This window comes from Palaemon carinicauda, chromosome 38, assembly GCF_036898095.1.
Source record: "Palaemon carinicauda isolate YSFRI2023 chromosome 38, ASM3689809v2, whole genome shotgun sequence".
Classification (NCBI taxonomy): Eukaryota; Metazoa; Arthropoda; class Malacostraca; order Decapoda; family Palaemonidae; genus Palaemon; species Palaemon carinicauda.
This window is the reverse complement of record NC_090762.1, coordinates 6640749-6663949: the sequence shown is the minus strand read 5'-3', so window position 1 is coordinate 6663949 and position 23201 is coordinate 6640749. Positions and strand designations below refer to the sequence as shown.

The 23201-nt window shown below is 42.8% G+C and overlaps 1 protein-coding gene across 2 annotated transcripts in view; it reads left to right on the top strand.

The window, feature by feature from the left end:
* The window catches only part of LOC137630405 (uncharacterized), a 45164-nt gene extending 34328 nt beyond the window's left edge, over positions 1-10836 (top strand). The window contains exons 5-6 of one of the 2 annotated variants that reach the window (XM_068361857.1): positions 3790-4315; positions 10799-10836. In XM_068361857.1, the coding sequence (XP_068217958.1) occupies positions 3790-4315; positions 10799-10821 (549 nt within the window). In that variant the 3' untranslated portion in view covers positions 10822-10836. Of the gene's footprint in view, positions 1-3789; positions 4378-10798 lie in introns of those variants that run through there. The other variant, XM_068361858.1, reaches the window with a different exon arrangement.
* The last annotated feature ends 12365 nt before the right edge of the window (positions 10837-23201 follow it).

Genomic DNA, 23201 nt, shown 5'->3' with positions numbered 1-23201 from the left:
GATCGATTGTTAGGACAGGTTGGCTGATCTCACTTGTTCTGGGAAGATGAGCACAAAGAAGGTTGTGAGCTACCATCCTTTGGACCTCTTCCTCTCCATGATATTCCTCCTAAGCCAACCAAACAGGCGCGTGGGGCTCAATCGGGGGATACCCCTTAGTATCTGGATCTTGTCCAGGCGGTGAAGCTGGCGGTCTCTGGATTGACCACCCGTTCGCGAAAGTTTCTTCCCCCCGCATTCCTACCAGCCCACTGGAATCCTCCCAAGGGAGTGAAGGACCATCTGATCCCAGATGTAGCAGCGAGGCCAGACAGCCATCTCCTCTAGCACCTCTCAAGCCTCAGACGTCTTCTAGGTATTGGGAATACCTGAAGACCAAGGCACCTACTGACCAAGACCCAGTCTGAGAGAGGCTGGAATTGATTCCAATAATACCAAAGAGGAGAAAAAGGAATCAAAGGGCAAACACTCCCTTACCGGGGGATAACGTACATCATCGTGCGAGTAGGCAGTCAAGGTCTTCAAATAGGATCGTGCATACAGACAAGCATAGGTTTTCGCCTATAGAGTTGAGCCAGTCAGAACCCTCTACCAAGGTGTCAGAGGCTCCTCCTTCTGCTCCCTCTGAAAGAGCAAGACCTAAGGAGTCAGAGAAAAAGGAGAGGTCCTCCCTTCAGAGGGCTTCAACATCTACCCGTGGGAAAGGAAGGACGCCGAGACGTTCCCTAAGAATTGGCGCCTTATGGATGTGTTAATCTCGAGGGAAACGTCACACGCCAAAAGCAACTCTGATGATGACCTTGACCCTCCCGGGACTGCTATGGTTGCCAGCTCAGAGGAGGAAGAACCTCTTGATGACGTCCGCCAGCCCCAAGATCTCGTCCCTGGAGCACAAGGATGCGGATCTTTTTTTTTTTTTTTTTTTTCTCAAGTCGTTGCTTGCATGAGGAGGGTCAATAATCTCGGGGAGCCAGATCAGGTCCTGGCGGATGAAAAGGACACGGTCTTAGACCTCTTCTGCGATATGCCAACGCCCACCAAAACTAAGGTAGCCTTGCCTTGGTTAAGGGCTGAGGCGGCAAAGAAGCGGTCTTATGCCCAAGTGGCAGGAACTTCACGATCTCTCTGTTCCGTGGATTCTTCTTGGTTACTTCCTCCTCTTTACATACAGCAGAGGAAGTACTGTCCATGGCTTTGACGCAAAACTTTTCGTTGGCCAATCTGGCAACTCTGCTAGTGACCCTGTCAACATATTCCATTCTTTGCAGGAACCGGCGTCAGTCTGGCTGCAAAGAATGGAATCGAGATCTTCATGAAATTCCTAAAGACTTTAGAAAGATGATTTATGTAATTTTAGGAAGATCTCTATTAAGGGATTCAGCAACTTCAGATCTATATTCAGGAGATAGAATTAATGCAAAGAGAGTAGCATCATCTGCATATGCAATGAGCTCGTTTTCTAGGGCAAACCACATATCATGTGTGTATAGTATTAAAAGTAATTCGCCAAGAACACTCCCCTGGGGAACATGAAATGTTACATTCTTATACTGTACTCACTATGGTACCCATCAACAACTACTCTTTGCAATCTATTACTTAAAAATTCAGTAATGAATGGTTAGAAAAGACTCACACCCCCAACTGTTTGCCCCAACTGTTTGAGTTTGAAAACAAGGGTCTAATGATTAACACAGCAACAGGCATTGTTAAAATCAAGGCCAATCATACAAACTTACTGTCCACAATCAAGGGATTTTTGTACAGCATTGGAGATTGTAAGAAGCGTATCATATGCTCCAAGGCCTTTACGAAAGCCAAATTGCAAATTAGGGAACAGATGATTATCTTTAGCAAACCTATTCACTGTAGTCCTTTTGCCAATAGACATTAAAAAACTTCAGGTAATACAGGAGTTATGAAAATTGGGTGGTAATCAGTTGGACTTGAGCTACCACAAATACATTTACATAATGGAGTAACTTCACCAATTCTCCAAGTGCAAAAAGAGCCCCTTCTTGCTAACATTTGTAAAATAACAGATAGCCATAGGAAGACAGGGAGAAGATCAAGTTTCTCATTTCTCTGCTTACTGTCACACACATCACCCAGAGCTCGTGGATTTGAACGAGTGTGATGGAGGCAGCGAGGTTGATTTCATAGTGTGGCTAAGAAGCAGAGAAAGAGAGAAGAAAAAAAAAAGACAGCTAGGGCATACGATACAGATTTTTGGCTGTGTATTCAAACAAGCACGAGTGAGTGGATTTGAACGAGTGTGATAGAGGCAGCAAGGTTGATCTTGGCATGAGTGTGGTTGAATAGACAGACTCTAATGGTGTTGACAGTGTTACCCAGACTAACAATGTAGCTGTTGAAAATAAGTGTATAGACTTGGTCAGTGTAGTGGATTCAAGTCATAGCTGCAGTGATGGTTTAGACACTAACATTTTGTATAATGATGAGCTAGTCAAGTTGCTGAGAATTGATGAGATACTGTCTCCGATTTTTAATGAGCTGTATGATGAACCTGGTAATATTTGTAAGAAAACCTTTTGGTTTTTTGCTTTGTGTTTTTCTTTTTATATTGATTTTCCATACAGTATTTCAATTGCTGTTGTCAAATCCTTTTTATTTAAAGATTAAAAGAACTTGTAACAATTTTGAGATAATAACAGTGGCGACCTAAGGCCAAGATATTTGACACCATAACCCATTGAAACTAGAAATAGAATTTGTCAGAGATGAGAGAGAAGAAATGCAGAAAGAGCACTTGGATGTAATAAGAAAGGTTATCCAGCAAGGAATTTGTAACAAAAGAGAAAAATGTTAAGAACAATCAGTGTCAGTTAATAATCTTTTGTCAAGTAGGGAAAATGTGGAAGATACTAGAAAATGTTAGGGATAGTTTCTGTCGGAAGGTGTATTTTCTCTTGAAAGAGGGGATTCAAGAGAAGTAGTCTTGCTTCGGGACACTGGAGCTGCTGTCTCCCTCATTAGGAGAAACTGTGCCAATATGGGCAATAATTAGCATGAAAGAAATAATTATGCTAGGTGGGTTTCCAAACACTTGTGTTGTTTGTCCTTTGTTAAAGTTAAGCTTAAAAAAGTCAGGGAGTGTCTTGAGATGTCAAAATTGTTGTAGTAGACGATTGCCAGTTAATATCATTGACATTGGAAATTATTTGCTACATTCAAGTGTGTAAATCTTATTTAAAGGGAGGTTCCAGTGCCTGAAATGTAGTAACTAAGTCAGGTTTAGATAAAGATATAGATTACATTCATACAGTAGTTTGTTCTTCGATCCAAACGAGCACGAGTTTGTGTATACGAATGTGTGTGATACAGGTAGTGAGGTTGATCTTGGCATGAATGGGGCTAAGAAGACTGAATGACGGTGTTGACAGTGTAATCCAGGCAGACGATGTGACTTTAAAGCTTTAAGTCTTGTATGTTTAAGACCTTAAGTTTGGGTAGAGTTCTTTTTTTTTAAAGAAACTCATAGCTTTACATTGAAAGCTGGTACTCTTAAATTGTTAATTTTTTTTTATGGTATATTTACTTTTGCAATGGATGGGTCACTTCTGTCTCGGTAGTTTTATTTTAATCTTGGGTCAACTTAAGACTTATAATAAGCTCAAAATTGTTCTAATCTGCCTATATTTTGTGAGGTTGCTTTTTTGCATTTTATTGCTTGATGTTTGTAGATGAATTTTTTATTTAAATGTTTTTTGCTGTGTGCTATTTGCTCCTGCATATATTGACTCTTCTTTCTTGTTCTAATAATTGCAGGTCATGTCAGGAAAGCTGGTTGTCGGGCTTAATCCTCATGGGGAAATTACATCTTTAGTTTTTCCGGGACGTGTATTATTAGACCGAAAGGACATTGTGATGTGCATTAAAAATGCATTCCAAACAGCCAAAGGTTTTGCAGAAATGGTTCAAAGATTGGTAGATGAAGATCTGGAAAAAAGAAAAGCATTAGTTAAACCTGATGGTTACACCAAAAATTTATCCTCTGATTCAACCTATGCAAAGCATTTGGTTAAGGAGAGAATTCGTAATGAAAATAAACTTAAAATTGAAGTTCCAGAGGATTCAGATGAGGATGCAAGCAATTCAGTTGGTAGTGAAGATGAAGAAATGGAAGAGGAAGGTGAAGATGAAAGTGAATCGGCAGACAAGTCAAGTGAAGAAAAAGATATATTGTCACGTATCCAGAGCATCAGACAGTTCGCTATTGGAGAATCAAGTGCAGCTAAACCCATGGAAACAGATAGTGAAAGTGAAGAGGAGGATGTTAAAGAAAAACTAACAGGTGATGACCTTTTGTAGCTTTGTAGATAAGTAGATCAGGAAATACTATTGCATTATATTAAACTTTTGTTTATTTTATTCCTTTGTGTTAAAGTATAGCTCTATAATTTGGTATCTGCAAACTATTTCATGGTATTCCTCTTTTTAGTTTCTCTGATTACAGTATCAAAATTTAATTACTACCAATTTTCCTTTTATGGAATTTATTTATTGAATAAATGGTGAGGAAGTTGTTTCTCTTGTTGGTCATAAAAGAGTTGGGAAAACAAAGGCCGAGGGTAAATTTAAAGCTAGACGATAAGGAAAGAAGTCAATCTAAGAATTGCTGATTTCCATAGTGTTATTAGTAATCTTCCTGAGAGGAGGAGGAAGTCTCCTTTTGAGCTTGGCGAGGCAGTAACCAAAAAAAAAAAAAAAAAAAAAAAAAAAAAAAACGGAAAAAGCAAACCCACTTTTCTTGAGAGAGGAAGGGGTTTGTTTGCTAGATAGATTAAGAGGGAAATCATCAATAAAAACAAAATTTGGTGTATTTTATCCTTTCAAATGGGAAAAAACAAATGAAGCCCCACAAGCACTGGATAGTATTTCAAGTTGGTTGAATGAGTTCATCATGAACCTTGCAAAAACTGAGTTGAAGAAAAGAATTTACAATATCTATGCATTAAATCTTCATCAGATTGTAAGTATATCATTACAGTATTAGGAATACTTTATTGTGATTTAGTTGGATAAATCATGGAGATTAGATGTTGGTTACTGCATGAAGATTTTTATTTTACTCCAGCTTGCTGTCTGCCTTCTTAACTTTTACTTCATAAGGCAGTATTGGGTGTCCCCCGTACTTGCACTTTTCTGCTGAATGATCTCTTCAGCCCCAGCACAGGTCCATATTCTCCAAATTCCATAAATCAAATCAAGTTCATAAATTAAGAATGTGAGTTACGGTGTAATAAATCAGTTATGGAATTTTACTCCTTAATGCTTGGAATTGAATTCTTCAAAATTTGACAGAAAATCTGTAGGGAGCGTGAATGGAATTTCAGTATACAGTACTGTTGCTGTAAACAATTGAAGCTTTTAAACATTTTTGAGCGAATTGTTTATCACTAACGCCCCACTTGGCTATTGACTTTTTATTAATTTTTATTTTTGTATAGAATGATAAGATTATTAGTTTAGTGTTTAATGGTGACAAACTGAAATAATTAAATTAAAAATTCTATATGTACACAGCAAAAGGGAAAATGACAAAGTTGGGAATTCAAAAGCAATATTTTCCTTTGGATCTTGCTGACAACTCTGTCCAGTTACAGTTTCCACATTTTTTATATTTTACACTATTATTTTTTAATTTTCATTTCTTTTGGAATTGAGATGAATAATGAGTACAAGAAGTGATATTTTCCTCAACAATATAAGAAAAATTAAATATTTCATATGATCTTAAGGGATGGACATATGGTGTGATTTTATTTTTTTAAGTACAGTACTCAAGGAAGGCCAATTAAAAGATTAGAGATGAATAAATGTATTTTTCATATTCACTTATGAAACCTCTAGGAAGCAACAGAATTTCACTGATCTTCATATCAGAGCTTTCTAGCTCCTTGAGTAAGAGTACACATACATACATATACCAAGGCACTTCCCCCAATTTTGAGGGGTAGCCGACATCAACAAATGAAACAAAACAAAAAGGGGGACCTACTCTCTACGTTCCTCCAGCCTAACAAGGGACTCAACCGAGTTCAGCTGGTACTGCCAGGGTGTCACAGCCCACCCTCCCACATTATCCACCACAGATGAAGCATCATAATGCTGAATCCCCTACTGCTGCTACCTCTGCGGTCATCTAAGGCATCGGAGGCAGCAGCAGGGGCTACTGGAACTGCGTCACAATCGCTCGCCATTCATTCCTATTTCTAGCACGCTCTCTTGCCTCTTTTACATCTATCCTCCTATCACCCAGAGTACTAAGTAAAAAACATAATTAATTTCTTGTATTCAGTTAATGAGTTTATAGAGATCACAGAGTCGTCATCTTTCTAGAATAACATTTGACTTGCCAGACTAATTTTTTTAGGTGAAATGGGAAAATTGAAGTTTGGTAAAATAAAGAAGCTTGTCTGTCGAGATGAAGCGTTGCAACAAGGTGTGAAAAGACCAGAGTTTTTTTAATGTGTTGCATTGTATAAGACAGAAAGCAGCATACAAACCCTCGTCCTTTAATTAGGAATTGTTTCAGCGCGAGCTTGAATTGGTTATTAAAGTTGGATAATAAGTAGATATCCAGCTGGTGAGGGAGTAGGTCGAAGCTTCCCTTTCGTTTGGTCCATTGTCGTGTATGGATGTACAGACAGCTCTTTTCAAAGTTATCAATTTTCGTTCTTTTCAGGAAGTGAATATTGATTGTTAGTGATGAAATGGAAGCAAGGAGCTCTTCTCAGGGGAATGGTGGACTCTGTAACCAGTGTATGGTTAAACTTTCTGTAGATTCACACTCCCTCTGTGAGCCTTGTAGGGGTCATGACTGTTCGCAGTCATCCCTTATGCTGAGTGTAGGTCAAGGCTTCCTGTTCAATGGCAGGTATACGCACTGTGAACTGCCAAAGCGTTCGTCAGTGTGGGACTGAGCCACACCCAAGAAGATTCTGGGAAAGTTTTTCGCTGCTTGTCTCCTTGGGGGGTGCGACTGCTGCTGTAGCCTCTGTGCATATGCCCCTGGATAGGTCCGCAGGGAGTATTCTGCAGGGTTTAGCCTTCCGTTTTCCTAGCTGGGTTGGAGAGGGGCCTTGGGTACTGATCATATGTATACAGTATATGGTTAGTCTCTAGAGCATTGTAACTGTCCATTTCTCTGCCATTCATGAGCAACCTTTAAAACCTTTAAACCTAGAATGCTTAGGAAAAAAAGTGTCCCAAGGATTCCGGACCACGGTCTGGCACCTGTTGAGGCATATTAACCTAAGCAAGAGAGTTCCTTTGTGAAGGTTCTTGCTCTCATTCGTAGATGCGATGCCCTGAGGGAGGTAACCGTGGCACCTTCTCATTATACCACCATGGCTTATAAAATCCCAGTGAGCCTCATTTGCATACCAACAGCAGAATGAGCCTTGGGTACTCTCCACTGCTGGGGATTCTCTCATTGAGGTGGGTAAGTTGGTTTACCATCTCCCCACACCTGAATTCCCCTACCCTTGCGAGTACGTGTGTCGGTTCTCACCCTCGAGTAGCGATCACTTTCGAGCCAGATACCACCTTTTGCAAGAGCCACGCATGTGAGTATGTACACACACCCAGACCACTCCTCCTTGTGAGTAGTACTTTGCATGGATTCAGGATATTGTTAAAGCAGCCTTATCCAATTGAGCTGCTTCAGTTGTGACTTCGGCTTCATCGGTTCAATCCGATGAGCCAGTTTCTATCCCTTTGACAACATGGGTGTCTCCATGGAACCCTTGGGCTCCCAGTTATCCTAGGCAACAGAGGACATCTTCATCCTTCCGTACTCCCTTTAAGCGGTTGCCCACGGCTCGGCCTAGTGCTCTGACGCTGTCGCTAGCACCCTTCCGCACCCATCTGCTCATGTTTCCATATACCAGAGTTACTTGAAAACAAGAGCTGCTGGGGCATGGCCTTCTGATCCCAACTCCATCTGGGGAAGGCTCGGCCTAGTCCCAGTCAACTCAACCAAGGCGTCAGAAGCTGAGACAGGTCACTCTGCCTCCAGGAAATTCCTTTTACTCTATGACTAGCAGGGGATAAAGATCTTCAAGAGAGATCTAATTTGTGGAGTCTTACAGACTCTGCAGTCGAAGCAGACCACACACCCTCTCCACTTCCCGCCCCTAGGACTTTCTTCCACTTCTTGGATCTCATAGTTCCTGGAATTATCCCAACCCCAGGAGGTTCCCAAGTCTCCAGGAACTCCTCTGAAGGAGGCAATGACAACACATATCCAATTGGGGTCCCATTTTGAAATGATCATATAAGCTGTACTTCTCTTGTAGTTTATTTATTTCCTTATTTCTTTACCTTATGGCTATTTTTCTAGGTTGAAGACCTTGGCCCTATAGTATCCTGCTTTTCTAACTAGGGTTGTAGCTTAGGTAGCATTAATAAATACTATTAATGATAATAATACTGTACTAACAACATCTGTCAGGTCACTTGGTAGTGTTGATGAGTGATAACACCATCGTATAGGTGTACTTAAACAAACAAGGAGGTGCCTTCTTGCAACAGACAGCTGTGGTCAAGGTTCTGAATAGACAGAAGACAATCAGATCTCACTATCAGCTCGGTTCATTCCGGGCATAAAGAACATCTTGGCAGACAATCTGATAAGGAAGATTCAGTTAGTTGGTTCCGAGTGGTGTATGGCTCCTCGGATAGCAATCAAAGTCCTGACTTTGTGGGGTTCGCCTCTTATAGACCTGTTTGCACCGTTTCTCTATCCCAAACTGCCCATGTAATTCTCTCCAGTACTAAACCCTCGGGCAGTGTTCTAGGATGCCTTCCAGCATTCTTGGGATGACATAAACATATATGCGTTCCCCCATTTTGCTTAATGTGTAGACTCCTCAACAAAGCGAGATTGTTGTCCAATAGCTCCACTATGGGAATATGCAAAATGGTATCTGGACCTTCTGCTTATGCTGAGGCAGTTACCTCCCATACACGGCCTTCTGTGTCAACCACACCTGAAGATATACCACAGGGCAGTCATATATCTACAACTTCACGCCGGAAGGTTATCCAGCTTTTCTTCACTCAGAGAGGTTTACCGTGACTTGTGGTGAAAGGATATCTAGATACCTCAAGAAGTCCTCTATCACAGTTTATCAGGCAAACTGGACAATCTATACCCCTGATTGCTGAGTTTTTGTTATATTCCAGGAGCAAAACTCTGTTCAGTCCAGCAGTAAAAGGCTATTGTTCAGCCTTAAGACAGATCTTTAGACTGAAAGAAGTCCTTATTTCCTCTTTGGCAGACTTATCAATGCTCATACAGAGCTTTGAGTTATCTTGCACTCAGACAGAAGTGAGGCCTTCCTCCTTGGAATGTGATCAAGGATCTTAGTTCGTTTCAAAGGAGCTTCCTACGAGATGAGTTGAGCATCGGATCGTGACTTAACTCTCAAAATGGTTTTCCTTCTCTCCCTAGCCTCTGCAAAGAGAGTCGGCGAGTTGCATGGTCTCTCTTTCGCCATCACCCATTCAAGGGAATGGGAGCTGGTTATCGCCGACTCAAAATCCAGCTGTAACCAACCCTAGGGCCCTTCCAGATGGCTTGTCTATGGTAAGTAATCGATGATGTGGATCAACTGTTGCTCTGTCCTGTGAGGACACTAAGGCACTACCTCAACCATACAAGATGACCTTGCCCACACAACAATCAGCTGCTTGTTAGCATGGGCAGGTTCAAGAGTAAGGTTACGAAAAATGCAATTTCATCTTAGATCAGGCATTAACTGTGCCCTTACTCCTTCCACTTGTCAAAAGTAACGACCCAAAGCTCATGATGTCGGGCATAAGCACGTCCCTGGTGTTCAAAAGGAACTTCTCTGTGTCAGAGGTGTTACAAGCGGGTGTGAAGCGTCAGACGTCCTTCACTGCTCAATACCTGCAAGACATGACACACTGGCCCCTAGACACGTTCTCTCTAGCCCTGTGGTGGCTCCTCAGGAAATGGTTTAGCTTCCTTAGCTCCTTATAGAACAGTTAACGGTCGGTAGAGGGCAGAAGGCAGAGGTTGACTGCTACCTTGATCAAAGTTTTTTATGGCCTGAACACCAGTTCGTGAAGAATCTATCTCCTATATAAAGAACTAAAGGTTTGTATAGTAAGGAAAAAGGCAAATTTTCAAATTTGTTATTGATTTAGTACCTGTATTTGAAATTTATTTCATCAAATTCCTTACAATCATTGCAATTGTAATACAAGGTTATTTATTTATGTGATAAGTCAGTTTTAGTCTTCAACATCATTTAGACATACAATATACTGTAATAGGATAATATATTTAAATTTGTCTTATTAAATCCAGCAACACTGCTTTTGAAAAGACCTGTCAAGTTACCTAATCAGTTTAACTAGCTGCCTCTGTTAAGTGATGAGAGTGGAATTTTGTAAGCTGCATTGTACTTTTAAAGTAAATCTAGAAATTTTTCATTGCGATTTAAATGGGGCACCATCAGACTTTCAAGGTCTGGTGTGACATACTCGTTATTGGACAAATGGTTTTTTCTTGGAAGTCTGATACTTTTATACACAGTATATGTTTATTTTACTTTGTAGTTTATAATCTAAGTTTAACCATCAGACACTTATACTTTAGTTATTTAAGTTTAATTTTTGAAGTTAAGGTCTAGGAACTTTAATTTGTAGTTACATTAAGTAATTTTTCTCCTGCCTGTGTTTTTATGTGCTTTACTAAAATTTATTTCAAAGATGATAAAATGATGGTGTTGGTATTCAACAGGTTGTAAGTATTGGTTGGCATGACTCTTATACTGTATAACCAAACGCATATGGTTTATGGACTATGACAACGCATGATTTTCTAGCTGTAAGTTTTTCCCTTATTCATTTTTTTCCCTTTTCTTTTTTTGTACAGTATCCTTTTTTCCAGACCTAATTTCATTAGATTTTTCAATTCTCTTGGTAAAGTATGTATGTATTCTTGGTAAAAATTGTAATTGCCGGAGGGAGCTTAGAATAATACTCAATTGCACAAACAACATCTGCCAATAGGTTTAGCTGCAGCAACTTTCTTTATAATTTAGTTGTTCCTACATGAGTACTGTATGCACAAACCTATGTACTTTAATAGGAGGTTGATGCAAGTGCAGCTGAAACTCTCTAGTTGAAAAATTGAAAAATTGTAATGAGGTGCCTGTAGTTACCAGCCGGTGGCTTGGAAGCCCCGCTCCTTCCGCTGGTACACTGAACGGTCACTTTGATTCCTTCTGCCACCCGTTGAGATACTACCGCCAGAGAGTTATGGGGTCCTTTGACTGGCCAGGCAGTACTAGATTAGATCCTTCTCTCTGGGTACGGTTCATTTTCCTTTGCCTACACATAAACCGGATAGTTTGACCTATTCTTTACATATTCTCTGTCCTCATTCACCTGGCAACACTGAGATTCTAAACATTTCTTCTTCGTCCCAGGGGGTTAACTACACGTTCCTCTTAGTAAGGGTAGAAGAGACTCTTAAGCCATGGTAAGCAGCTCTTCTAGAAGGACACTCAAAAATCAAACCATTGTTCTCTAGTCTTGGATAGTGCCATAGCCTCTGTACCATGGTCATCCACTGTCTTGGGTTAGAGTTTTTGCTTGAGGGTACACTCGGGCACACTATTATTATTTCTCTTCCTCTTGTTTGTTAAAGTTTTGATAGTTTATGTAGGAAATATTTATTTTAATGTTACTGTTGTTAAAATATTTAATTTTTCCTTGTTTCCATTCCTTCAAACTTGGTTTATAATTTTTTTTTCTGTAAATCTTGGACAAGTCTCTTGTTCCCATTGACAAAACTGTGCTATGTCTTTGGACTTCATCCTTGAAGGGGAATATAATTTCACAACTTATAATATTGCCATTGGGTCTGAACTTGAGTGACCGGCTAATATTCCACCATTAAGTCAGACCTCCGAGCTTTTTCAACCCCCTACGATTTTGAAAAGAAGACAGTATTGGGAGGAACAAGTTCTGCTTCCCAAAAAAGAGACTTTAGTCCTGTGTATGATGCACACACTGGCGAGCAATATGTCTTAGAGGTTGCAGGTTTTTGGAATGAATCATTGATTATCAACGAATGCACTGTTTCATGCAAACAACGTTCTCTGACTAGATTGGAAAACCCTAGCTTGCCAGACCTTGTTTGTGCTTAACACGCTCCTGATACCAGACAAAATTGAGCTCTCACACAATCCCAATTGAGACATTAGCGAGCCTGTGGCGCGCACGTTAGATAGCGTGCTCCTACACCGGCATTCTTGACACTAGCGCACATAGTGACAGAGCTTCATACAATCCCATGAATATGAGTGCTTCTCTTTCACCGCTCTCTCCCAAAGGAGAGATACATTTATTTCCTTGTGTCCCGAATGCATGATCGCCTTTACACACGTTTGATGATCATACTGCTACCGATGATGACAGACGTGTTCCTTTGAAGCACTCGCCTTGTTACACATCGAGTAAACACGCTAGCAATGAGTGCTCTTTTATTTCCTTCCCAAGTGGACAGAGGATAATTGATAAAGAAGCACACCCGTGCACAACTTCCACTTGCATTCAGCTTAGATCATGATGCTTTCTGAATAGGGGTAAACTACTCCTGCACGACCGTCATTTCGTACTTCCAAGTGTACTTGGTTGAGACACGTAGTTAGCTGCCAGTTGTAAGAAAATGGGGCCGCTGCCCTTTTCTTTTCCCCTATTGGATGATTAGTTCTTTAACCCCTTCACTATGATGACGTTGTTTGACATCAAAATATGCCCTGTGATACACATGATGATGTCCCGGGTACATAATTTACAAATATAAATCATATGGAAGTTAAAATCACTCTTATATCAGACAAATGCATACAGCACATGGTTGTATATCACACAGTTGACACTCAGGAAATTTTACTAAAAAAATCTCCTCTCCTCCCTGATATTAGCCCCTCCTTTCTTCAGCCAACCAACGAATTCTTTAGGATTCTAGCCTTTACTCGTGATTGTGTAAGATCTATTTTAGCCAGTGTCAGTTTTTATTTTATCATGTAGAATCATACCACTCTATCTAGCCTTTGGCAACATTCCCTACCTGGGCCATTACTCAAAAATCGCCATGGCACCCCTATCTTAAAAATGTAGGGATCCTCACATCTCGTTCCACTACCAACCGGAATACTTGGGATTCTAGTCCTTATTCATGTTTATGTAAGGTGTATTTTAGTGTACTGTATTTGTATGTTGTCATAAGTAATTAAATCAGAGAAAGTACTATGTAGCGTTCTTCAACCATCGTCAGTTCTCCACCTCTGACTTACAAAAGTGACCCACAACGTCATCAAAATGTTTTACCAGTAATGCAAGTGGTTGACACACGACGAGATTTGTCTTCTTATTTTATTCCGTTTTTCTCAACTATCACTACTACAAACTAATATAATCTTCATCTCTTATATAAGTGAAACCTTGAGATACGAAAGTTTCGGTATACGAAAAACTAATTTTACGAAAATAATCAGGATACGAAACGGAATTCGCGCGGCTGCCAAAAATTTTAGATTTTTTACGCCACACGTTTGTTTGAATTTAAACTTGCCAACATCGTAATGCTCTCCGATTGGTCTGCACCTTTTCCATCATGCATCTGCCAGCATCTCTCGACTGTTTTGTTTTGGCATTCGCTATCGTTCAGATTTAATTTGTGTTGGTGATTTCGATTTCTACTTATAGTTTTCCTGTCTTTATTCAACCCGTAATTCTATAACCATGGATCCCGAGAATGTTGCTGAAGTTCAAGGAAAGAAGAAAAGGATGCTATTTATGGAGACGAAGTCGGAGATAAATAGAAAGTATGAGGGTGGTATACTCTTGAGTGTGATTGCTAAGGAGTATGACCGAAATCCGTCAATGATAGGCAATATCCTTAAGCAGAAGGAAGCCATCAAAGCCGCAACACCTTCCAAGGTCGTGACTGTCCTTTCTAGTAAGAAAGCCACATTCATGATGAGGTGGAGAGACTACTTCTCCTCTGGATGAAGGACAAGGAAATCGCTGGAGACTCGATCACCAAGGTGGTAATCTGCCCCAAGGCCAGTGCCATTTCAGTGATCTCATGCATGCTCAGGCCGCAGAAAAAGGGACATCGCAGCATGCTCTCCCAGAGTTCAAGGCTTCACGCGGTTGTTTGGAAAAATTTAGGAGAATGACTGCCGTTCATTTGGTGGTGTGGCATGGGGAGGCTGCCAGCTTGGACACGAAAGCGGCTGAAGCCTTTGTTAAGAAATTTGACGAGTTGACTCTCCAGCAGCAGTACCGACCTTTGCAATCAGTTAGCCAACACCGTAATCCTTTCCGTCAAGTCATCCATGACAGAATTATTCCTATAAGAGGCTTATCTGACTTCACAAAGGAAGGATTTCTTCTTGTCCCATGCCCCTCTGTCCCTCTCTTGCATACAGAAAAGATCATTGAGGACTTCACCACTGTTTGAAGAGCAGCCGTTGGAGGAGGACACTCATGTCATCATTGGAGAAGGCACACCTCAAAACTAAGGAGACAAACGAGGACAAGATTTAATAACCCAAGCACAAAGGCCTATCCAGGTAAACCCAGCACCTAAGCTGCCCTTAATCAGATGCCAGAAGAGACAGGTCTGCTACAAGTTTTGAGTGTACAAAAAGCCTAGGACAGGTTACCAAGGCCAAAGAATCTTGTCCTCTCGTCCTCTTACAACTGTTTAGCAGCTCAACATCAGAAAATAGGGGACGAAGGTGATCAGTAAGGGGTTTCATCTGTAGGTACTACGACCCCTGTTTGTAGAGGTAGGAGATTGCCTACAACACCACTGGGAGGTCTGGATCCAAACCCTTGGGTCATTCAGGTTCTGAGGTATGAGTACAGGATTCCCCTCAGCCAACCTCCTCCCCAATTGAGCAGTCCAATAGCTTTTAACTCTTACCAAGAGTTACTGGAGAAGGGAAAAGCTCTTCAGGTAGTTAGAACTGAGAAGAAAGGAAGCAATAGAATTAGCTTTGCTAGTGTCCCTCAGTTTCTATAGCTTTATGTTTGTTGTCAAAAAGACATCTGGTTCTTGGAGACCCATTATAGACCTCTCTCGTCTGAACCATTTTGTAACAAAGACTCATTTCAAAATGGAGACTTCAAGGTCAGTCCTTTTTGGCGGTCAGATGAGATGACTGGTTCTTCTTACTCATCCTGAAAGATGCATACCTTCAGATTCCCATTGCCCCTTAGTCTCAACTCTTACTAAGGTTTTGCTGGGAACAGGAGGAATGGCAGTTCAAAGTATCCTTCAGCCCTGATAACAGCTTAACAGGTCTTCATTCATCTCATAACATCTGTGGGAGCAGCCCTATACAAGAGACTTAAGGATGGTGAGATATTTGGACGATTGGCTCTCCTTGTCGATCTCAGAACAGGAAACCATTCATGCAAGGGACAGTCCTGAGATTTTGACAAATTGGGCATCCAGATCAACATAGAGATGTCAGTACTAGTCGTCAGTCAAACTTGATCTATCCGGTGATGAAGATCGACACTTCGATTTTGAAGGCTTTCCCAGCACAAGATAACATGCAAACTCTACAAGAATGGATTATGACATATGCACCTCCAGCCAAGTTGTGGATGAGACTTATTTGCCTCCCATCATCCCTAAATCTGTTGGTTCTCAGAGGAAGGAGGAGCCTCAGACCACTGCAACGCCAACTCCACAACCTTTGGGATCAAGATAATTTTTTTCAGGTTCAGTGAACAGAGACAATCAGACAGAACCTAGTGTGGTGGTTCATTCCAGTGAACTTGAACCAACATCTTTTATTGTTAATCCCTCTCCCGGATATAATGTTGTTTTCTGATGCTTCAGATTCTGGATTGGGAGCTTCGATAGGGCACCAGTTCTTGTTAGGGAAGTGGACATTACAGGAATCAGGGGAATCTATCAATTAGAGGGAGCTGTGGACAGTCCAGCGGGCCCTCTCTCACTTCAATCTTCTTTGCTCATAAAGAGTTGTCGCGGTGTTCACCGACCACTCAACAGCTATTTCTTATCTAAGGAAGGATGGAGGAACAAGGTATCAGATATTGTACAAACTTGCTCAAGAGAGTCTGTCCTGGGCAAAGGGAAAGAATATGACACTTATGACACAGTTCATATTGGGCTATTCACCAACTGGTGAACAATTTATTTCATCTGTGGCCACTAATAGTGGGTATATTTGCCACCGTAATGAGCTACAGACATAAGGCAAACTTCAGTCCCCACATTGAGCCAGGGTCAGTAGGGACAGATGCAATGCTTCATGACTGGAGGCATCTTCACGGGTACAACGTCCTCCATTTTTCAATATTAATCTTACCCGATGATCATGTAGCTGTCAACTCTGTTGCCCGACAGAAATCTACGGTCGGGATACGCCAGCGATCGCTATACAGGTGGGGGTGTACACAACAGCGCCATCTGTGAGCAGGTACTCAAGTACTTCTTGTCAACAAGAACTCAATTTTTCCTCTGTCGTGCCTCCGGCTAGACCTACTTGGATACGCTGTTGATTCTGGAGTTATTGTTCACGATTTGGTGATGTATTTGCTCTAGAGTTTAGCCTTCGCTATTCAGGAAGCTTTATCTTTAGCTTAGCAAGCTTTTGGAATTAATTTGAATTAATTATGGTGACGAAGAGAGTATGGACTCTCTTTCACTTTTAAATGGCCGACCCTTCCCTTAGACGGAAGTGTTGGTGTCGAAGAGAGTATAGACTCTCTTTCACTTTTTATTTTATATCTCTCCGCCATTTATAGGCCTCTTCGATTAACTTTCCTTAAAAAAAAAAAAAAAAAAAAAAAAAAAAAAAAAAAAAAAAAATATGCGACCTTTCCTAATAGTAGGCGGTCCTTACTTGGAACCGAAGTTAATTAACATTGAGCTCGTCATATCGTTTTTCCTGTTAAGAATTTATGCTATTTTAATTTTATGTTTTGAAGGAATTTCTTTGATAAGTCTCGTACTGTTTTCAAAGTTGAACTAACGTTTTGTTTAGTCTCCGCAGTTGTTGACGTTCAGAACGTTCAACTTGCGCTCTATCGTTACGATAGAGAGAGAGTATTCACGGTTTCACGTTGCAGTAAGAGTAAACCGATTCTAGCGTTTCGTTCATTCTTTCTTAGCTTAAATGGTTTTAATTCTAATAAAGGAACTTTTTATTTGGGAAACCTTTCAGTTTTTTTCCTTTAACAAATAATATGTTTTAACGATATATATACTTGGGCTCATCTCTCAGGTTCTAAGTCAAGAGAGAGAGAGAGAGAGATAGAGACGGAGGGAGAGAGAGGAGGATAAACGTTTCGTTCAAGCGGGTAACGTTGTTCTCGTTTTTTTTTTTGCTCTTCTCCCTAGTCGATAGAGGGGAAGAAGGTAAAACGTTTCTAGAGTTTTATTCTTGTTCCCAGGCTTTATGCGGTGAGAGATTTTAAACGTAGTTTATTTGATCTAGTGTTTAGTCTCTTTTCCAGCCACTGAATTCTTTATCTTTCATTATGTTTTTCTGTTACATTGTAATACTGTTTTCGCAATTACTACCTTTTAATGAAGGATAGGATTGCGTGTTTCAGGTACAAACCACTTAAAGTTTCGAGTTCAGTGAAATAAGTGCAAACAGAAAATCAAAATTGATAAAGTGATATGCGCAAAGTGTTACAGTGTTGCGTTCGAGGGTTCGTCTGTTCGTGCCAGTGGTTCACCTAGTCCGATACCTCTTACAAGCTCCCAAGCCCAGGGGAGAAGTAATGTCGAAGGACTTATGGGTTCCTCAGGCCTTGATCGACGAACAGACGTTTCCCTCTGTGGTTTCGGGTGTATCTACACACGTTGCCGACGTGATCACCCTACCCACACAAAGACGAGAGAGCCCATTTATTCCTCGTCTGCGGAAGAGGTTTCTCGCAGAAACCATGGACCAAATCTTGCAGCTTTTAAGTGCAAGTCGGTCCCTTCCGCGCAAGTCCAACGGCCTAGGTGTAGCCACTGGGTCAGTTCGGACTCGCTGCAGTACGACAACTGCACACCTCCTAAGAGAGGCTAGGTGGTACCGCAACAGGCAGTAACTCCGTCTGTTGCCGCACCAGCTGTTTTAGACCCTCAGTCACAACGGACAGTAGCTCCGTTTGTTGTTGTCTTTCATAGACCCTAGTGGTCCATGCTGCAGACTATACAGTCTCAGCTTGCTCCTTCATGCAGGAGTATCATGCTGGAAGGTTGACAATGCAGCCTGTTTACCTACAACCCGCCGAGGTTGTGCGCTCAGCAGATACTGCGGCTGCCTGCTCCCACACCACACCTGTGAGAGCTCCTCCACCGATGCGCAGTCCTCACTGCCAGACGCATGTTCTTGCTGCACCATCTGCTATCATGCGTGAGCTGCCGCATCAGGAGTTGCCGGGTTCCAGCACTATGCGGCATTCTCCTCAGCCCATGCAGCATGCTCTGCAGACCTTACAGCATGCTCCGCATACCATGCAGCATGAGCCGCATACCATGCAGCATGAGCCGAATACCATGCAGCATGAGCCGCATGCCTTACCTCATGCTCTGCATACCATACCGCATGCTCTGCATACCTTACAGCATGCTCTGCATACCTTACAGCATGCTCTGCATTCCTTACAGCATGCTCTGCATACCTTACAGCATGCTCTGCATACCTTACAGCATGCTCTGCATACCTTACAGCATGCTCTGCATACCATACCGCATGCTCCTCAACCCACCGCAGCCCCTCCCACGCACCAGCACTCTGCTTTTGTTGTTGCCAGCTCCCACACTCCGACTGCGGAGAAGGTTGACGATGCACCCGTGGACCTACACCTCCCACGGTTGTGCGCCCGGCATGGCTTCCTGCTCTCACACTCTTGTTGTGAGAGCTCCTCCACCCATGCACAGTCAACCCTGCCAGATGTATGATGACTCCCACACACAGAGCACTCCGTTGCCGTGCGGGAGCTACCACAAGCTGCCGTGTTTTGACACGGTGTGTCAGCCTCCGCAACACACTGTGGTTACCGCCACTCGCCAGCAGCAAACTAGTCAGGCAGGAGTTGAGGCTTCCCCACACAACTTTGGTTGTTGCCAATTCACTCTGTCATGCAGTTACATGACGTTGCCTTCTGGTCTGCTACTTATACACCAGTGCTGTATGTCCTCACGCTCCTGTTGTGGTTGACAGTTCAGTTTTTGACAGTTCACAGACTGTCAAGCAGTTTCATAACGTTGCCTTCTGGTCTGCTGTTTTTGCACCAGTGAAACCCTCACTGAGAGAACTTAGCTTTTCTCGGATATGGTTCCTGTAGATGAGAAAGTGCTGTTCTCCCTCCTTCTGATATTCCCTTGAGGACTCTGTCATTTGGAGAGGAGCCTTAAGCTGCTTAGCCTCCTATGGACTTTTATTTAAGCATAACATGCTTCCAGGGAGGGTAAATGGTTCCGCTTCAGTCGCTAACCCCGTCTGTTGCCACACCTGCTCCCATAGACCTTGAGCTTTGTTGCAAGACATGCAGTCCAAGCTTAGTCCTTGATAGAGGATTTTTTTTTACGGAGTCAGTGTGTCACTGGGAAGACGTTCAACAACCAGCAGAGGTGACTTGTTGTGACGCAGTGCGGCAACCTCAGCAACCCGATAAGGAGTTGTCTGTACTACCCAGACAGTCTAGACAGTTTCGGGTTGTCGCTGTACTTCCTCGCTTCCCCATGGTTGACAGTTCACAGACTGTGCAGCAGTACCATGATCTTGTGTCCGGCTCCGTCAGACGACTGGCTTTTAAGAGCTCCCACAAGTCGTCGCTGTCTGGAGAATCTCAGATGGACTATGGATCTGACCAAGGAACTGGGCCTCCTGGTCAATTTAGAGAAGTCCCAGCTCGTCCCATCCCAGACCATTGTCTACCTGGGTATGGAGATTCAGAGTCGAGCTTTTCGGGCTTTTCCGTCGGCCCCAAGGATCAACCAAGCCCTAGAATGCATCCAGAGCATGCTGAGAAGGAACCGATGCTCAGTCAGGCAGTGGATGAGTCTAACAGGGACACTTTCATCGCTGGCCCTGTTCATCGAGTTAGGGAGACTCCACCTCCGCCCCCTTCAGTATCATCTAGCTGCTCACTGGATAAAGGACATGACGCTAGAGACGGTCTCAGTTCCTGTTTCCGAAGAGATGAGGTCTACTCTAACGTGGTGGAAGAACAGCTTTCTTCTCAAGGAAGGTCTACCTTTGGCTGTTCAGAACCCCGACCGCCGTCTCTTCTCGGACGCATCAGACACGGGCTGGGGTGCGACATTGGATGGACAGGAATGCTCGGGAACATGGAATCAGGAGCAAAGGACACTTCACATCAATTGCAAGGAGTTGTTGGCGGTTCATCTGGCCTTGATAAACTTCAAGTCCCTCCAGCTAAACAAGGTGGTGGAGGTGAACTCCGACAACACCACAGCCTTGGCTTACATCTCCAAGCAGGGAGAGACTCATTCGAGGAAGTTGTTCGAGATCGCAAGGGACCTCCTCATCTGGTCAAAAGATCGAAAGCTCACGCTGGTAACGAGGTTCATTCAGGGCGATATGAATGTCATGGCAGATCGCCTCAGCCGGAAGGGTCAGGTCATCCCCACAGAGTGGACCCTTCACAAGAATGTTTGCAGCAGACTTTGGGCCCTGTGGGGTCAGCCAACCATAGATCTGTTCGCTACCTCGATGACCTAGAGGCTCCCGTTGTTTTGTTCTCCGATTCCAGACCCAGCAGCAGTTCACGTGGATGCTTTTCTGCTGGATTGGTCCCATCTCGACCTGTATGCATTCCCGCCGTTCAAGATTGTCAACAGGGTACTTCAGAAGTTCGCCTCTCACAAAGGGACACGGCTGACGTTGGTTGCTCCCCTCTGGCCCGCGAGAGAATGGTTCTCAGAGATACTGCAATGGCTGGTCGACATTCCCAGGACTCTTCCTCTAAGAGTGGACCTTCTACGTCAACCTCACGTAAAGAAGGTACACCCAAACCTCCACGCTCTTCGTCTGACTGCCTTCAGACTATCGAAAGACTCTCAAGAGCTAGAGGCTTTTCGAAGGAGGCAGCCAGAGCGATTGCCAGAGCAAGGAGGACATCCACTCTCAGAGTCTATCAGTCTAAATGGGAAGTCTTCCGAAGCTGGTGCAAGGCCAATGCAGTTTCCTCAACCAGTACCACTGTAACCCAGATTGCTGACTTCCTGTTACATCTAAGGAACGTAAGATCCCTTTCAGCTCCTACGATCAAGGGTTACAGAAGTATGTTGGCAGCGGTTTTCCGCCACAGAGGCTTGGATCTTTCCACCAACAAAGATCTACAGGACCTCCTTAGGTCTTTTGAGACCTCAAAGGAACGTCGGTTGTCCACTCCAGGCTGGAATCTAGACGTGGTCCTAAGGTTCCTTATGTCATCAAGATTTGAACCTCTCCAATCAGCCTCTTTTAAGGACCTCACATTAAAAACTCTTTTCCTCGTGTGCTTGGCAACAGCTAAAAGAGTAAGTGAGATCCACGCCTTCAGCAGGAACATAGTTTTCACATCTGAAACGGCTACATGTTCCTTGCAGCTCGGTTTTTTTGCTAAAAACGAGCTTCCTTCACGTCCTTGGCCTAAGTCGTTCGAGATCCCAAGCCTGTCCAACTTGGTGGGGAACGAACTGGAGAGAGTACTTTGCCCAGTTAGAGCTCTTAGGTACTATCTAAAAGGTCAAAACCTTTACGAGGACAATCAGAAGCCTTATGGTGTGCTATCAAGAAGCCTTCTCTTCCAATGTCTAAGAACTCAGTTTCTTACTACATCAGGCTTCTGATTAGGGAAGCACATTCTCATCTGAAGGAAGAAGACCTTGCTTTGCTGAAGGTAAGGACACATGAAGTGAGAGCTGTGGCTACTTCAGTGGCCTTCAAACAGAACCGTTCTCTGCAGAGTGTTATGGATGCAACCTATTGGAGAAGCAAGTCAGTGTTCGCATCATTCTATCTCAAAGATGTCCAGTCTCTTTACGAGAACTGCTACACCCTGGGACCATTCGTAGCAGCGAGTGCAGTAGTAGGTGAGGGCTCAGCCACTACATTCCCATAATCCCATAACCTTTTTAACCTTTCTCTTGAATACTTTTTATGGGTTGTACGGTCGGCTAAGAAGCCTTCCGCATCCTTGTTGATTTGGCGGGTGGTCAATTCTTTCTTGAGAAGCGCCGAGGTTAGAGGTTGTGATGAGGTCCTTTAGTATGGGTTGCAGCCCTTTATACTTCAGCACCTAAGAGTCGTTCAGCATCCTAAGAGGACCGCTACGCTCAGTAAGGAAGACGTACTTAATAAAGGCAGAGTAATGGTTCAAGTCGTCTTCCTTACCAGGTACTTATTTATTTTATGTTATTTTTGAATAACTAATAAAATGAAATACGGGATACTTAGCTTCTTTGTTAACATGTATGCTGGTCTCCACCCACCACCCTGGGTGTGAATCAGCTACATGATCATCGGGTAAGATTAATATTGAAAAATGTTATTTTCATTAGTAAAATAAATTTTTGAATATACTTACCCGATGATCATGAATTTAAGGACCCGCCCTTCCTCCCCATAGAGAACCAGTGGACCGAGGAGAAAATTGAGTTCTTGTTGACAAGAAGTACTTGAGTACCTGCTCACAGATGGCGCTGTTGTGTACACCCCCACCTGTATAGCGATCGCTGGCGTATCCCGACCGTAGATTTCTGTCGGGCAACAGAGTTGACAGCTACATGATCATCGGGTAAGTATATTCAAAAATTTATTTTACTAATGAAAATAACATTTTGCTCTGATAAGGAATATATTGCACAAACTGAGGGAGTCCATAGAAAGCTGTCTTGCTCTGGTCACACCCCTTTGGCTTCAGGAAGACTGGTTTGTGAACCTCTGAGAGTTGTCAGTAGACACCTCAAGGAGGTTACCTGATAGGCAGGATCTTCTCAAACAACTTCGATATGTCTTTCATCTCGGACTACAAGCTCTTCAGCTGACTGCATGGAGTCTCCAGGGAAGTGGCCCAACAAGCTACCTTCGCTTGAAGGTTTTCCACCCGTATAAAGTACCAGTGTAATTGTA